This window comes from Alligator mississippiensis, chromosome 5 (genome assembly GCF_030867095.1).
Source record: "Alligator mississippiensis isolate rAllMis1 chromosome 5, rAllMis1, whole genome shotgun sequence".
Lineage (NCBI taxonomy): Eukaryota > Metazoa > Chordata > Crocodylia > Alligatoridae > Alligator > Alligator mississippiensis.
Window position 1 is genome coordinate 53,724,564 of NC_081828.1, and position 17,210 is coordinate 53,741,773.

At 43.3% G+C, this 17,210-nt stretch overlaps 1 protein-coding gene across 3 annotated transcripts in view; it reads left to right on the top strand.

Moving 5' to 3' along the window:
- Positions 1-17,210, top strand: part of DHX9 (DExH-box helicase 9) — a 55,386-nt gene that overhangs the window by 24,220 nt on the left and 13,956 nt on the right. For all 3 annotated transcript variants that reach the window (XM_014596021.3, XM_006269644.4, XM_014596022.3), the window contains 10 exons: positions 3,628-3,705; positions 4,085-4,276; positions 5,584-5,725; positions 6,255-6,337; positions 8,851-9,007; positions 9,604-9,704; positions 11,519-11,732; positions 13,913-14,007; positions 14,181-14,254; positions 14,815-14,967. In XM_014596021.3, the coding sequence (XP_014451507.1) occupies positions 3,628-3,705; positions 4,085-4,276; positions 5,584-5,725; positions 6,255-6,337; positions 8,851-9,007; positions 9,604-9,704; positions 11,519-11,732; positions 13,913-14,007; positions 14,181-14,254; positions 14,815-14,967 (1,289 nt within the window). The remainder of the gene's footprint in view (positions 1-3,627; positions 3,706-4,084; positions 4,277-5,583; positions 5,726-6,254; positions 6,338-8,850; positions 9,008-9,603; positions 9,705-11,518; positions 11,733-13,912; positions 14,008-14,180; positions 14,255-14,814; positions 14,968-17,210) is intronic.

A 17,210-nucleotide genomic window follows, 5' to 3' on the forward strand; every position in this document is an offset into this window, starting at 1 on the left:
AAATTGACTTTAGAATCTTCAGGGAGTTCTGCAGCTGAACCCAGAAGACATCCTCATCAAATACAGTGTTCCTTGTGCTTCTGGATAGTTTAAGATCCTCAGTTATTACTGTTTCATGAAGAGCTGCTCTGTTTTTAGTAAACTTTCAAATGAGATCACCGTTCCACCCCATCTAGTTTTACTACAGAGTTTGTCTCACTAATTTATTCTTTGCATTCTTTTATAACTATTTTTTGCTGTTCTGTAGATCTTTTGCAGAGTGTCCAACTTCATGATGTCATTAAGCAAGTTTAGCCCATGGGATGCATATCCTGTTGCAGTAATATGTGACTATCCACTACTAGCCAATTGCCTGTCAAGAACAAGAGGCAGGGGGTGCAGGTGGGGACAGAGGCCTGCGTCTGGCTCCGCCTCCCCTTCCCCACTGCCATTTCCAGCCCATGCTGGGCCCGGCACCCACTGCCCCCCATGTCCTCCGTTTTGGGGCCAGGCTGGGCCCAGCATGCCCTCCATGCTGCCATTGTGGGGCTGGCACCGGGCCCACCCCCCCACCTTCCTTGCTGCTGTTCCACGGCGAGGCGGGGCCACTTCCCCTCACCTTCCATTTTGGGGTCAGGCCGGGCCTGGTGCATTCCTCCACCTTCTCTGCTGCCGTTTCAGGGCTGGGCCCACTTGTTGCATCCCCGCAACAGCCTGGGACAGCTGCTCCCCACCCCTCACTGCTGGCTTCTCCCCCCCCCCCTCCCCCCCGCTTCAGACCTGCTCCTCTTCTTCCCCGCCGCCCCAATCACCGCCATGTCAGCCTGGGCCTGCTGCTTCCCGCTCCCCCCCCCCCCCCAACCCCCCCATGTCAGGAGGGAGCAGCAAGGGAGAGAGGGGGGGGGGGGCAGTGCTGGCCTCAGAGGCCCCCCCTAAAGTGTCCCAAACCTTTCTCCCCCCTGCAGTGCCGCCACCACCTCCAAGGAGCAGCTCTGCTGGCTTCACCCCTATTTCCCCCCCTCCCCTCCCCTCCCCTCCCCCCCCAAATTCTGTCCGCTTCATTGCTGCCTACTCCAAAGAGCAGGGCCGGGGGGGCAAGGCCAGCTGTGCTGGCCTGCCCCCCCCAACTCTGTCCCCTGGGTCCCCACCATCATGGCGGGACTCTGCTGCACTGCCACCTCCTGTTTGAATGCTGTATTCGTACTCTGATTGGTTGTTTCCATCAGCCAGTCAGAGTTTGAATAAAGCGTTATGGACAGGTGGATAGACAGACTATGGCTTATGTAATATCAGTATGATCTCCCATGCTGCTTTCATGTTTCAACATTTTGGGGGAGTAAAGGGTAGCAATATATGAACACCTTGTCTTAAATATTTTATTCATCATTCTAAAAGAAAATATTTCATAAGAGGTTTTCTTAAGTTGGAGCAACTCTCATGATATATCTATCAGTGGGAGCTGATGGAAAAAGTAGTAATAATTCTAGTGCCTTTTGAAGAACTTAACATGTGAATTGAGTTAATCCCTGGCTTCTGCTTCTGATGTTATCCCATCCACTATGGCTTTAAAATGGCTTTTGAGGAAAGTTACATATTCAGACCATGGATTTAAAACTATGAAAGTTACTTTGCTGGAAGCCATGGAAACGCACTTTGCTGAAATTTGAATCAGAATCTCTACAGCATTGCAGTGTTGCTGGATTCAAGATACAAGGACAGGTACTTTACCAATAATAGCAAAAAGCTGCTGGCTACACAGTGTTGGTGACACACCTGGAAAAAAGGCAAGCCAATGGGAATGACGTGGAACAGACAACCCACCACAAAGAAATCAAAGGAAGCAGGTGACAGCACTACAAAACCGAGATCCCTGTGTTTGATGTATGATGAGATATTGGAGGAAAGTACCTGTAGAGTAAAAACAGATGGGGTAAACAGCAGTGTAATGCTTCAGAAACAAAGCTATCTGAATGAGCCCACGCTTCCATGAAGTGCAGAAAAAACAAATACTGGGAGAGCAACAAAAGCCGATTTCCCTCCCTCCCCACTTTGGCTGAAGCTGCATGGAAGTTTCTCTCTGCCCTCTGCAGCACTGTTGAGAGTGAACAGCTGTTGAGTGCAGCTTCATATGTTGTGGATGGGAAGAGGAACCGAGTGATGTGTGAAAAAGCAGAAATGTTGTTTTTTGCCAAGAAAAACCTTCCACTTGCTATGCTAAAGTTGTGAGTAAGCAATGAGGAAGGCATATTAAATATCTTTTTTTTTTTTTTTTACTCTACCACTACTGTAATTTATTATGTTGTTGTTGTTATTATTGTTACAACGGCATCTACTACTAGAGAATGTACCTCAACATTTTTTGTTAGTAATTTTTGCATCTTGATTGCATTTCTTGCAGGTTTATTTTGAAGCCAAAATTGTTATGATTATGCAATTTTTTCCAACCTTGGGGTGATTTTTGTAAAACAAATTGAGTATTGAATTTTATAATGGCCTCTCTGTCAAATTAATTGTTATGTAAGTGTATAAAGTTTATACTACAAACTACAATTTTAAGAGTAAAGATTTTAAAGTTAATAATGTGTTTGTTTTTATTTTGCTACAAAATGTTTCTAGAAGCAGGAATGCAAACAATTATCCATCTATGTGCCTGTGTAAAACAAACAAAAAATAAGTTTATTTATGTCAGTAGTTTAAAGTGCTTTGCATTATTACTAAATATTTCTTACTGGATCAGTATCGGCCAATATGGTTGGTTAATAATTGGCTATTGGTAGCAGCCAAGAAAATCGTTATCAGCCTGATAATCAAGGTTGTGAGTGACACTGTAGATTCAGTTTACCTGTCATATAGAAAACTTCAATTTGCAAATCTTGCTAGAGATGTGATGTGCAATTTCCTTTTCGCTCTAATTAAGTGATCCCTTACTACAAAGCTGAGAGGTAAACTTTGTTTTTGTTTTTTTTCAAATGGATTACCAACTTCAGTAACTGATCTTTTTCTTCCGTCCCTTTTTATACAGAAGGATTCATCCCTGGGCTGTGGCTATGTATATTTATGTCAGTAGGCAGTTAGTTCCTCGAGACATGTATGTTGGATATGCTGGGAGCGGGGGAGGCACCAGGAAAACGTACTCCCTATCTACTTGTGCTTTGCACTGATGTGTGCTGAAAAATGTTATGTAGCTGCTTTTCAGTGCTTACCTAGGGTCATTCTTGGACATGCTTATGCAAAGAGAAGCATGTCACTTTTCTATATGTGGCTTTGAGTTGTGCGTGGTTTGGTTTGGTTTTTATGATAGCACTCCCTTATACTGTCCAACACAGAGACATACCTCTTGAGTACTACCATATGGAGTCTGTTTCTCATCCAAGAAGGGTGTGCAGTGTGTTTTGTCTCCTAGACCTCAGACAGTTCTTTTAGAAAAACTGCTTTGGGATGGACCATTTAACTCCAACATGCTGGCATGAATGAATAAAGAAATTGTGGGATAGTTCAGTTATGTTGCTCTTTTTGAGGAGCTAGATGGTGAAGATCTGCTTTCTTCTGGAATTATTGTATTAGTATGGTTATTTGTGTCTTAGAGTTGTGAGCAATTTGAATAGCAGTCTCTACAGTGAGTCCATTACCCATTTGTTTACTTTCCAGGCTACCCCAGAGCAGATAAGCATGGACTTGAAAAATGATTTTTTGTACCGCCTGGATCAGGATCAAGAATTACACAAGGTAAGATTTGTTAATTATTAGGCATGGTGATAGTCTTCTAGAAGGCTTTCTTGCTCTAGGTGGCTTCCCCCCCCCCCTCCCCCCCCCCAGAACCCAGAGATGATACTCTTTCAGGGTATGATATACTATTCTTGATGCAGTGTATTATGAGTTTCAAGTAGAAATGGACAATAAGTGCTTGTGCAAGTGAATGCAGGAATGGTAATTTTAGTATGTTTGTGTAAAAGTTGTTTGTTGTAGGTTTGTTGCATGTATAAATCATTTAAGGCATGCAGAATACACAAAGTACAGGTTGTGCAAAAATGAGGTTGAGACAAGTAGATATTGAGCAGAATGTTTGTATTGTTGAAAATTACTGGAAATGTGCTGTCACTTCCAGATCCTAAAAGACCGGGAAACACTGCCTGTGAAGAAATTTGAGCGAGAAATTCTGGATGCAGTTTATCACAATTCTGTTGTCATCATTCGTGGTGCCACTGGTTGTGGCAAAACCACTCAAGTTCCCCAGTACATTTTGGATGATCACCTCAGAAATGACATAGCTGCAGAATGTAACATTGTAGTGACACAGGTGAGGAATATATGTGTTAAAACTACTTGGGTTCATGGTGGGAGATACAGCCCATTAAGACATGCTATAATTAGAACAGCTCATTGAAGACTGGAGAAATTGAACTGTTACACATCTTGGAAAATATTTGCTCTCTTGTCAACTGTAGATGTCAGGAGTACTCTCCTGCTATATATATGATAACAGTATTTGCTATGTGTGTATATGAAGAATGATTTGTGTTACAGTGGGTTTATGATACGGTTTCATGAAAATTTTATGAAAAAAACCCAGTATGCTATGCATTTGCATGTAAACTTGTTTTTTTGGATACACAGTAATGGAATGCCCCAGTTGATAGATAATCTGTGGGTAGGTGAGATGTACTGGCTATATGAAGGAGAGGGATTCAGTGCACCTAGAGAGGAGGGAAATGGCAACATGTAGAAATTGACACCAGGCCCTTGTGATTTCCGTCCCCCGCTCCCTTCTGAAATGGTTCATTTGTGCTTTGGATCTTATTTTTTCTGTTCCTTCTACTGTTTGGGCCTTTGTACACATTTGTATGCTGCAGTACTGGGCACTTTTAAAAGCACCCAGCATTGTGGCACATGCATTTGTATAAATGGCAAAATGTGTGTCAGTGCTGGCAAAATAGTAGTGGTGCACTTTTGAACCAAAACGCATCAAAAGTGTTTAGTTCAAAAGTGTACTGCCACCATTTTCTGTGCACTGACACACATTTCACCATTTATATAAATGCATGCAACACAGCACTGGGCGTGTCAGCTTGCATGCTCCTCAGATTTGATTAACTGAGTGTGCTCCAATGCGCTGGATTTCCGGCCTGTCAGAGCAGACAAAGGTATATGTATAAATGCCTTTTGTTTTCTGCAGTAGTTGCAGTGTGAGGTTTGTCTGTTGATTTCAGTTCAGTAAAAACTGTTAGTGATTTTTATTTAATTTGCTTGCACTGCACAGCAGAATTTCCTTAAGTTATGTACAGGCCTAGGGTAGAAGAAGGGTTTTGAGGTGTGTTGATAGAGTTGTAGAGGCTTCTAAAATTATTCATGGCACAAGCCCCTGCTCCGGGTTCTCTATTTTCATGAGTATTAAAATGATCTTTTTAAAAATCTCAATTTTAGTATTTTACTCTTTAGCTTTTCTCCAAGAGCATTTCTATCTACAGAAATAACTGCCCTGCAAGGCTAAAGGCTAGGGGTAGGTCATAGGCCACATTTAACTTCTCCAATGTAACCATTACATGCTTGTATTGATGAATTTATACAAGTTTCATCCTCATTTGGAAAACATGTTTCATTCTGCAGCCCAGGAGGATCAGTGCAGTTTCTGTGGCAGAGCGTGTGTCCTTTGAGAGAGGAGAAGAACCTGGGCAAAGCTGTGGATACAGTGTGCGATTTGAATCCGTGCTTCCCCGGCCCCATGCCAGTGTGATGTTCTGCACTGTAGGTCCGTTCTATATTGCTTTGTTGTTCAGATATGGACATTATTGAATAACAATATAGAGATCACAGCACTACCAGAAGACAGAAAAGAGTATCAAATCAATGGTTCTCTGAAAGAATCTGAATATATACAATAAGTTTTGTTCGGTCTGTTTAGCTTGTTAGCAACCTTTTCTATTATGGAAATTAAAATGTGCTGGTTTAGTTTGGTCACGATGAGGATCATTGAAAATAGCAAATGAATGATGAATACAACTCGGATATCATAGCAATAGCATTAATTGTAGGTGAAATGAGGGGTTTTCACTTACACCTGGAGAAGAGGGACAAGGAAGTGATGAGAGTTGCCTCCTAATTATAATGTTTATGCTCCCTGCCCATCACATAAGTGAAAGCATGGGATTTATGGGGTTGCAAAATGTGCCTTTTGTGTATTGGCATTAAACTCATGTTGCCATTACTTAACTAAATTTTATTATAACTGTTTGAACTACCATCCAACTTTGCTTCTGACTCTTACCCTTTCTATTAAGGTGTCCTCCTGAGAAAGCTGGAGGCTGGGATCCGTGGAATTAGTCATGTTATTGTGGATGAGATCCATGAGAGAGACATTAATGTGAGTTGCAAAGCTGGAGCTTTGCTTGCCTGCTACCCTCTGTCAGCGTTATTGTGCTTATTTACAGTTTTGTGTTCTTTTGTGTTTTAGTACATGAAAGGGAATTGTACATTGTACTAATTGCATAGATCAGGTTTGGTATCTTATTCTCTAACAATATCTTTAGAAATATTTCTCCTAGCATGGGTCTTTCTCAGAAAAATAGATCTTCAAGAGATCTTCCAGTGCTACTTCATTTATTAGGCTTTTGAAGATCCTCTTTAGCAAATAGAGCAACACAGTACAAGTATATAAAGTGATGGTATACCTTTGATAGGGATTAAAGTTCAAGTGGGGAACGAACCATTGTGAAAAGTGAATTTTGTCTCCTGTCTCCATTTTCTTACCTACTTTGTTATGCTACTTAATATGCAAGTATTTAAACCATGATTATCAAGTTAATGTTTCTGTAATTGTTTTGCACTTTCAGTTTCAGGATCTGCAGCTAGTTGGAACATAAGGAAACATTGTAAGAGATACAATTTAAAAAATAGAGAGTCCTTAATCTGTGTTAATCCGTTTGTCAAACCACAGAGCTACAGAAAGCAGTACATCTTGCCATGCTACTGAAGGCCATTTTGTCACAGTTCAGAGCCATAGTTTTACTATGACTCCCTTGGAAGGGAATTACAGTGGGTGTTTCTAGCCTCTATCTTCTACCAGCTGAGGCAGTAGGACAACTGTTTTGTATGTAGGCCAGGTCTTGGCATGCTTTTTAGTTTTTGTTCTTCATAAAATCTTTTTAGTCAGGATTGGAGGTGTACAAGAACGCAAAAGAATGAGCTCTTCAGTAAATTGAGCTATCAGGTTTGCAACAGTAAATTTTTAATGTTTGCAAAGTATCAGTCACAACTTAATCATCAGATATCATTCCCTGAATCTTTGTGACAATTATAAACAATTGCTACAGAGAATTGACATTGGAAGCTGAATGCATTTTGGCTGTCGCTTTTTCTTAATGTGGTTTAGAACAAGGTATACCATATTTACTCAAATCTAAGATGACCCTGAATTTAGGACTACCCTCCCTCCCCCTCTTTAGATTCTGTACACAGAAAATTTATAAATGTGTTATAATTTTCTTTGTATAGAGTCTAATTATTGGAGAGTCGTATTTAATTCATCCCTCCCACTGCTGCGCGGCGGGGGCAGGTAGTATGGGACAGTCAAGCAACTTGCATTGCCACTTCTGCCTCTGCTCTTCCCCCTTTGTCCCTCTTCCTCCCAACTTCCTGCTGGCAGGCTCCATCCCCTTTTAGCCTTGGGCACTGAGCACGGCCCCAGCCCTATAGCAGCCTTGCTGCTACATGGCTGGGCTGGGGCTGTCCTCAGTGCCCCAAACTGCAGCACGGACAGAGCCTGCTAGTGCAGCGCAAGGGTATGGGGCAGAAGGGAGATGGGCAGGCAGGGGAGCAGAGGCTGTGTTGGGAGGGAGAATGGGGAAAAGAGGCTGCTGGGGGGAAATAGTGGAGTACAGAGGTGGCATGGGGAGAGGTGGAGGCAGTAGCTGTGCCTGTGGTCCCAGCCCTGAGCCACAGCACCTACCTGTGCTGCCACCACACTTGTACATGATTTTAAAATGATTTTTCCCCGTGTTAAATGGGGAAGAAAACCTTGTTTTAGAATCAAGTAAATACAATAGTTTAAATAGGAGATAAAAATAGGCATTTTTAATATTAATTAGAATGTAACCCATTGATAGCATTTCTATATTTGAGAACATTATTAGAAATCTTTTGAAATTGGGCCAGATTAATAGAGTATGAAAATCCAGGTCCACCTTGGAATTTTTGCTTTTCAAGTCTTGAACTACAGTTCTTGCTAAATAGCAGGTGAACTAAAGTTAGTGCTTCTAGAACTTTGCTTTTGAAACCTAGGTAAGAAGTACTTTTCCCTAACAGGCTGACCACTGTTTGGAGATTTTGTAGGATTTAGAGAATTTTAGACTAATTTCTTTCAAATAGAAAAAGACTGTTATTTCTTTAGGTGAATGCACATGTTATCATTTGCTTGGTTTGCCTTATCTGTACTGTTTGGTCATTTATACCTTGTCTGTATTTCAATATTAAATTTGCTATTAAACTTTACTTACATTAAATACTCAAACTAATAGATTTTTGAGGGTTGGCTCTTTGAACCTTCCTTGATTCCCAAGGATGCCTCTGTGTGTTTACAAGCTGCATACTAAGGTATAACAGCAAAGGATTATTGGGTGCTGTTCTGGGCTCGTTCACATGGATGTCAAAACTCTCTTAAGGAGTATGGGAATCCAGAAATGGCTAGGGAGTATAATTCCCCAATCCTACTAATTTATTTCTTGAAGCTAAGGGAAGTTTCTGTGGATGGTATGTTACATAACTGTTTCTCATTGATTGTGCAGGTTTCTAACCTTTTCTGATCACCCTGGAAGATGTGATTTCTCTAAGAAACTTTCTGTGTTCTTGGGTTAATACTCTTATTTTCTTTCTATACAGACTGACTTCCTCCTGGTCGTCCTAAGGGATGTAGTTCAGGCATATCCTGAAATCAGAGTCATCCTCATGTCTGCCACCATTGATACCAGCATGTTCTGTGAATACTTCTTTAAGTGTCCTATCATTGAGGTCTTTGGCAGAACATATCCAGTTCAAGGTAAACCACTTGTTGAGCATGTATGTCAGTAGTTATTCTAGTTTCTTTGTGAATATTATGCAGTCTAGAGGGGATAAAAGAATAGTTGGAGTGAAGTGGAATATATTACTGAGATGTAGTCATGCTGTTTTTGGCAATGAAGAGGGACAGTCCTAACAAAAAATTCTGTTGTATTCTTTCTGTTGGTCCCCTGACAGGTTAAACTGTTGTAGAATGGTTCAAAACAGGTTGCTTTTACATAATGCAGACACTCACTGACTTGAAAGTTGCTTTAAATGAATCGGTATAGAACTGTGTGTGAAGAATTTGAATGGGCCTGTAAGTCTAAGATGAAGTACATTAGTTGAACAAGTGTGGGAAAGACTGGAAGGCCACTGCTCATACTTAACATGTTCTTTGGATAAATGAAGGACTAAAGTTTCCAGCTCTGCTAGACAGGCATCTCTCACCAATACTCACTTCAGACTGAGGTAGAAACCTGCTTTTTTTTAACAATGTTATCTCTTGGAAGGGGCGCTGAAGGGCTGTGATAATGATGCATTCCTTTAATATCACCATATGTAATAGTTCTGTGTACTGATGGTCTGTTTTTGCAGAGTATTTTCTGGAGGATTGTATTCAGATGACTCAGTTTATTCCTCCATCAAAGGATAAGAAAAAGAAGGACAAGGATGAAGAAGGTGGTGAGGAAGATGATGTACGATGGACTTGCTTACATGAGTATACTATACAAACACTAGCTGTAACAAGTACTAGCGTAATGCATGCAGAGCCATATTTTCTCACTTGTACAGCACTCTGCCATTCTGACTGATTGTGGAGAGTGCGTTACAAGTGAAGGATCATTTTAATAAGGACTAATGGATGACTAGTAGTAACTAGCAAGCATTTATTGGCAATATTAACAAGAGGCACAGGCAGAATGGCTAAGTATCAAAAGAACATAATAGATCCTACATTGTTCAGTAGAACATTGGTACTTGAAAATATTTTTTCAGCAACTTTGCCAGTTATCCTTCATAGTTTCATTGTTGTTGATGTAGAAACAGAACTGAAAATATATTGTGTATGCTTGTGTAATTGATATATACTTACAATTATTTTATGAGGTTCTAATTCTGAGTTTTAAAAAAACTTAAGACCTGTATTGCAGAAGGAGTGGATGTAGTATGAGCTCAGCAGGTGAAAAGCCTTCAGTGAAATTATGGGTTCCTGTTTTTTTTCTGTTGCAGTTTATACTGCCTGTACTTACCTGCATCAAGAATCTGTGTTCATTTTGCTGCTTCAGGAGCTGGTAGTCTCTTGAAACAAACAGTATACACAAACCTAGACTTAAGTCAGCTTAAACAGTTCTCTCTAATGCTTTTTCTCATTGCAAATAGATGTTAAGAACTCTATAACTAAGAGATTAAAGGGAGGGGGAACTCTTCTCTGTTCTGTTTAGCATGTTTCCTTGTGCATTAGAGACCAATTTCTGTAGTTTTTATGTAACTGGTGTCTAGATTTGCCTTATATTGTTGTGATGGGGAAACAAGCAACTATGTAAGAGTAGGAACATGCAGCTGTGAAATCACAAAATCCTCAGTGGCTTTTAGAGACAGGTGTAGAATCTGAAGTTCTTTAGCTTAACAAGATTTCAGGTAGACTTCTTTCCCCCCATACACAAGATACAAGTAATTTGGGATTTTAATATGTAAACAGGGACAGATCCAGGAGGGTGCACTTGCACCCTCCTTTGATTCCTATTCCACCTAAAGTTTAAAACCAACTGCCTGGCAGTGGCTGCAGCATTTCTAGTTAGGCAGTGTTGGGGGAGTTAATTGAATTCTTGGTACATTGTAATCTTCCTGATCCTTTCCAAAGTCTTCCTTTTCGTGGTCTTGATGTTCCACTAATCAAGCTATCCTTTGTTCAGCAGCTGCTTGTTAACTGCTCTTGAAGCTCCTGCTTCACACCCCTGTGGATTGTTTTCAGTTCATTCCAATGAAGCTAAATTCATTTTGGCTTCAGTCTTAAACTGAATAATACAGCCCTAGGCCCCTAATGTATTAGAGAAGCTTCTAGTTTATTTTTAACTGGCGAAAATACAGGATTTTTTTATGTGATCATGCACCTCATCATCTGTATCCCCCTTTTCAGCATCCTAGATCTACCTAAGTATGTAATTGATATTTTTAAAGAGAGACATTTTTCTTCCTCTTACAGTAGTAACTACCCTTATCCTTATTAAGGCTCAATTTTTTAAAGAGTTTTCTGTTCCTAAATTATAATTTAGTTTGGTTATAGTTTCATTCTTGCAATAGAATGTACTGTATAGAAAAAAGACTTGGGAAACAAGACCAGGCTACCTCCATAACGAGGGCTGTTATGATCTATGAGTGAGCATGGGACAGTTTCGTTGTCAGTCCATTCAATTCTGTTCATCTGTTTGCCTGAGTTACCACTAATCCCCAAAGTGTGAGTGTTATCGAATAAACAATGTTTGACTTTTTTTGTGTCCAATACTTGCAGGCCAACTGCAACCTTCTCTGCAGTGATGAATATGGACCAGAAACAAAACGCTCCATGGCTCAGTTGAATGAGAAGGAAACTCCCTTTGAACTGATTGAGGCCCTCCTAAAGTACATTGAGACCCTGAATGTTCCAGGAGCTGTGCTTGTCTTCTTGCCTGGCTGGAACCTGATCTATACCATGCAAAAGCATCTGGAAATGAATCCTCATTTTGGTAAAGAAAACTGTTTTATTCTGCTTTTTTTTTCTTGTTAAGTACTTATGGCATGTGTAAATTTGAGGCTACTGGCAAATGTTAAGGCAGTTGGAGTTTGAGGAATTATATCCCCTCCCCAAAATTGTGTAACCTGCTATACCAGACATATGTGGCTGATTGTGGCATTTTGGGGATGAGGCATACAACTCTCCAAATCCCAATTATGTGATTGGCTGTGCATGAGCTGCAGAGCAAAGCAGTTTGAAGCCACACATACAGCTGAGGATTGGGGGCTCACAACTTGTACCCCTGCTTTTCAGAAGTGCCTGGTGCCCTTATCAGGCTTACATCACTCTGCCCCTTTAAAAGAACAGGTGTGTGATGTGAGCTAGGTGCCCATGGAAGCAGCAGCTGGGGATCAGGGAGCCCACTCGCCAATTGCCACTTCCACATGCAGCAGTTGCCACTTCCCTTATAAAGCAGCATGCAGCTGGGATTTCTAAGGGTCCCTGTACTTGAGTGCAGAGGCAATTACCACGCTCCAGCAGCCCCCGCATCTCTTGTATCAGTGTCCTTCCACATCAAAATGGCAGTGGGAGTGCTTGTACTAAAGCTTTAATTCAAGCACCCCTGCTACCATTTTGAAGTGTGGGGAGGCTGATGTGCAATAGGCCGAGGTGCTTTAATTAGAGCAGCTCTTGGAGCTGGTCTAATTTAAAGTGCTGCCCCCGCCCCTCACCCCCAGAGCACATGTAAAAGTGCCCTAAGTTTCCCAGGCTCCATGAGCCTGACATCACTGAGAGGCTCCTTGATCTTTAGTTCATGGTGCCAGTCCCTCACCTACCTATGGGGATCAGGTGAGGCAAGGGGAACAGGGAAAAAATGCTGATCAGGAAAGGGATAAATGTGTTCCAGACCCTGGGGCTGACCCATGCCCAATCCCAATGCTTATTTCAACATCAGAATCTGGGAGGGACAAGACCTGCAATATGTTCCATTTAAAGTGTGAAAGCAAACCAGACAGAAGGATGTTCTATCATTATGTGGAACATCTTTGTGACTCATTTGCTACATTATCATGCCATAAATTGGCTTGAATGTAGCATGTTACAGTTAAAGGTGTTAATCATGTCATAAGTGAGCCATAAATGTAATGTCTGCCAGGGGGGGCTGAGATCTGGGTTAAGAAGGGCCTGGTCTCTAAAATGTACTCTGTCCAAGTTTGCAGATGACACAAAGCTATGGGGAGAAGTGGACACGCCGGAGGGCAGGGAACAGCTGCAGGCAGACCTGGATAGGTTGCACAAGTGGGCAGAAAACAACAGGATGCAGTTCAACAAGGAGAAATGCAAAGTGCTGCACCTAGGGAGGAAAAATGTCCAGCACACTTACAGCCTAGGGAATGACCTGCTGGGTGGCACAGAGGTGGAAAGGGATCTTGGAGTCCTAGTGGACTCCAAGATGAACATGAGCCGGCAGTGTGACGAAGCCATCAGAAAAGCCAATGGCACTTTATCGCGCATCAGCAGATGCATGACGAATAGTTCCAGGGAGGTGATACTTCCCCTCTATAGGGCGTTGGTCAGACTGCAGTTGGAGTACTGCGTGCAATTCTGGGTGCCACACTTCAAGAAGGATGCGGATAACCTGGAGAGGGTCCAGAGAAGGGCAACTCGTATGGTTAAGGGCCTGCAGACCAAGCCCTACGAGGAGAGAGTAGAGAAACTGGACCTTTTCAGCCTCCGCAAGAGAAGGTTGAGAGGCGACCTTGTGGCTGCCTATAAGTTTATCACAGGGGCACAGAAGGGAATTGGTGAGGATTTATTCACCAAGGCGCCCCCGGGGGTTACAAGAAACAATGGCCACAAGCTAGCAGAGAGCAGATTTAGATTGGACATTAGGAAGAACTTCTTCACAGTTAGAGTGGCCAAGGTCTGGAACGGGCTCCCAAGGGAGGTGGTGCTCTCCCCTACCCTGGGGGTCTTCAAGAGGAGGTTAGACGTGTATCTAGCTGGGGTCATCTAGACCCAGCACTCTTTCCTGCTTATGCAGGGGGTCGGACTTGATGATCTATTGAGGTCCCTTCCGACCCTAACATCTATGAATCTATGGTCATATGAAGCAATGGAAGGATAAGGAGGAGTTAAACTTGGATGTATGCTTTTCCAGTTATGGCTAACCTTCTTATACTCTTTTAGGAAGCCATCGGTACAGGGTTCTGCCATTGCATTCACAAATTCCTCGAGAGGAACAGCGTAAAGTGTTTGATCCAGTGCCTCCTGGAGTGACCAAGGTAAGATTACCCTCTGCATGCAAAGCAGGGGAGTCACAGTATCTTATATTTTTGGAAAGTGCATTTAATGCTTATGTTTGTGCATATAAGCTGATGTGTATTATCAGGCAGGTCATCATAGCCCCCTGTAACTAACTATAAACGTATCCCAATAAGTACTTCTGTTTCCACAGGTTATTTTATCCACCAACATTGCTGAGACTAGCATTACCATCAATGATGTTGTCTATGTTATAGATTCATGCAAGTAAGTTCCATGTTCAGCTCTCTGTTTTATATAACATATTTGGACTACAAAGTACATTTTGTGAACATGCAGTACTGCCTTTCGTTCTTGGAGCCTGTCCCCTTGCTTGAATTTGGGTACCTCATCTCAATTTTTATAACAGTTGAAAGCTCTTAAAAACATATTGGCGCTCAATAAGCTGTCCTTTGTCAATCAGAAACCATGATGGTAGTGTTCATATGGGTGTTAGTGAGTTTCCTGCACACTGGAAACTTCCATTTGAGAGAGAGCATTACAAGCACTTGTATAGCTGATGGAAAAATTAAGTGTTCTTCTGTTGGTCTGATTTATTCTGACTTGCTGCATATAAACACAGCACGTTATAAATAAATCCCTAATTGCATGAGAGATCTAATCTTTTGAGAGAAGTGTTTAGCAAACGTGGTTCCTGTTGAAGTTGGGGCACCAGCTTTTTAAGGACAGCTAACTGATTGAAGTGTTGTATTAAATGATACAGTATAGAACTGCTTTGGCAGTACTTGAGATATAGAATATTTGAATTTCCATTGTTTCTGTTACAGACAGAAGGTGAAACTGTTCACTGCTCACAACAACATGACAAACTATGCCACAGTCTGGGCATCAAAAACCAACCTAGAGCAACGGAAAGGGCGAGCAGGCCGTGTGCGGGCTGGATTCTGCTTCCATTTGTGTAGCAGAGCTCGCTTTGAAAGGTGAGCCTATGCTGCTTCTGGAACATGGATGTCTTAGAGCACTTCAGAAACCGTTAAACTGTTTCTTCAAACCAGACTGGGAAAGCAGATTAACCTAACTTGCAGAGATAAAAGATTGCCATGAAATTCTGTATTTCCTCATCCACAGAGTTCAGTGTAAAAGTCATGGGTCTTTGCTATTTTTAACTCAGAAAACAAACAACTTCAGTGTGTTTCAAGGAAAGAGTTAAAAGTATGACTTCAGGATCATCTCCTACTCCCCTGCATAGAATGTAGCCTGCCAGCTTAATAGAACTCTTTCTGCTAAGTCATACCATGCTTCACTCACTGGAAAGCTGCAGGGGATCCAGGGAGTAGAGGAACTTAGAGAGGGACTGGATAAGATGCTGTCACAGATCACGTTGGTGCCCTGTTCCTGAAGAGGGGAAAATTGCTAGGGAGGAAGCCCTAGCAGTGACTAAGAAGCCCAGCTGTGGGTTGTCAGGGCAACCAGTGAAGGCCATCTGACCGGAAGGGGTCAGGCCTGGCTCCCTTTATAAACCCAAGGAGCTGAGGCCAGGGGCAGTTCCCTGCCAGGAGCCAGAGAGGCAGGAGCTCCTGGAGTAATGATGCGAGAAGCAGCGAGAACCACAGGTATAGCTTGACTTGAGTTGATCAATGTTGTTATAGCCAGGAGGCTCAAGTTTGTGTTGCTGTTTGTTAAAACCGGTGGTTTGGGTGAGGCTATTAGGGGTTGGAGGAGGCCTCATAGGGGACTCACAGCGGAGTGTGAGGACCCCAGCGCCAGTGGGCGCAGCACATGGGGTGCATAGACCCCAGCCCCAGAGAGGGACGTTTGAGAAGCCCTAGTGTGGGCGTGGCGAGCCCCCAAGAGGGGAGCGCTATTGAGAAGCCCCGTGCGAGTGTGGCAGGCCCCATAGAGGGGAGCGCTATTGAGAAGCCCTAGTGCTGGTGTGGCAAGCCCCCGAGAGGGGAGCGCTATTGGGAAAGCCCAAGTTGGGCACGGCGAGCCCCAGAAAGGGGAGCGCCTTATTGAGAAGCCCAAGTGTGGGCATGGAGAGCCCCAGAAAGGGGGCAACACTATTGGAAAGCCCAAGTGTGGGCACGGAGAGCCCCAGAAAGGGGGCAACATTATTGGAAAGCCCAAGTTGGGCACGGCAAGCCCCAGAGAAGAGGGGCAGTATTTTTAGGAAGCCCAAGTTGGGCACGGCGAGCCCCAGACAGGGGGCAGCATTTTTAAGAAGCCCAAGTGTGGGCACTGGGAGCCCCAGATAGGGGGCAGCATTATTGAGGAGGCCAAGTGTGGGCACTGGGAGCCCCAGATAGGGGGCCGCATTATTGGGAAGCCCAAGTTGGGCACCGTGAGCCTCAGATAGGGGGCAGCATTATTGAGGAGCCCAAGTGTGGGCACTGGGAGCCCCAGATAGGGGGCTGCATTATTGGGAAGCCCAAGTTGGGCACCGTGAGCCCCAGAGAAGGGGGGCAGCATTAGTAGGAAGCCCCAGGGTGGGCACGGAGAAGGAAGGCCCAGGGAGAACAGGAAGGGGCCAAAATAGCGAGAGAAGTGAGACAATGACGATTCCATCGGCGAGGTATAGACTGCGGTGTAGGGGAGGAAATGGAGCCGCAGATAGCGCCCCCTAGCAGAGGGGGCAGGACAAAGGCAGCCTCCCGCTGATTAAACACTAATTAATCAATTAAGATCAAGGCATGGCAGGCGAGTAGGCAGGCGGTTGCCCCAGAGACAGGTGTGTGGGCCACATTAAGGGCGGCCCAGAGCGGTGACCTGTCACAGATGCATAGATCCTAATGGTCAAAAAGCTGCTGTAGTGATATGCCAGACCCTTCTTTTTGTCCCATGGAAGAGATGATGGTGAGGACCAGTAGAAAAGAGACAGACAGATTTCCATTTTGGCCTGCTTCCTGACCAAAAGCTTTGAACATCTCAGTACTGTCAGGCTCTCTTCTTCCTAGCTGCACCTGCTGACACCTCTAAGCAGCTGTAACTTTGACTTGTTCAGTCTGCCACAGTTTTTAATGACAAAAGTCAGAAAACCCGCACTGCCAACTGCAGGGGGCTACACAGCTGTTGTATTCCGTATTCCACCCCTGTACAACAAAGCACCCATTCCTTGGGGAAGCAGCTACAGTGGAGTTATGGTTGTTTGACAGAAAAACCCTGTAGATTCACGGGTGTCTAGAAGAGGGAAGAGTTTGCACTGGGAAAGCATGGATGTTACTAT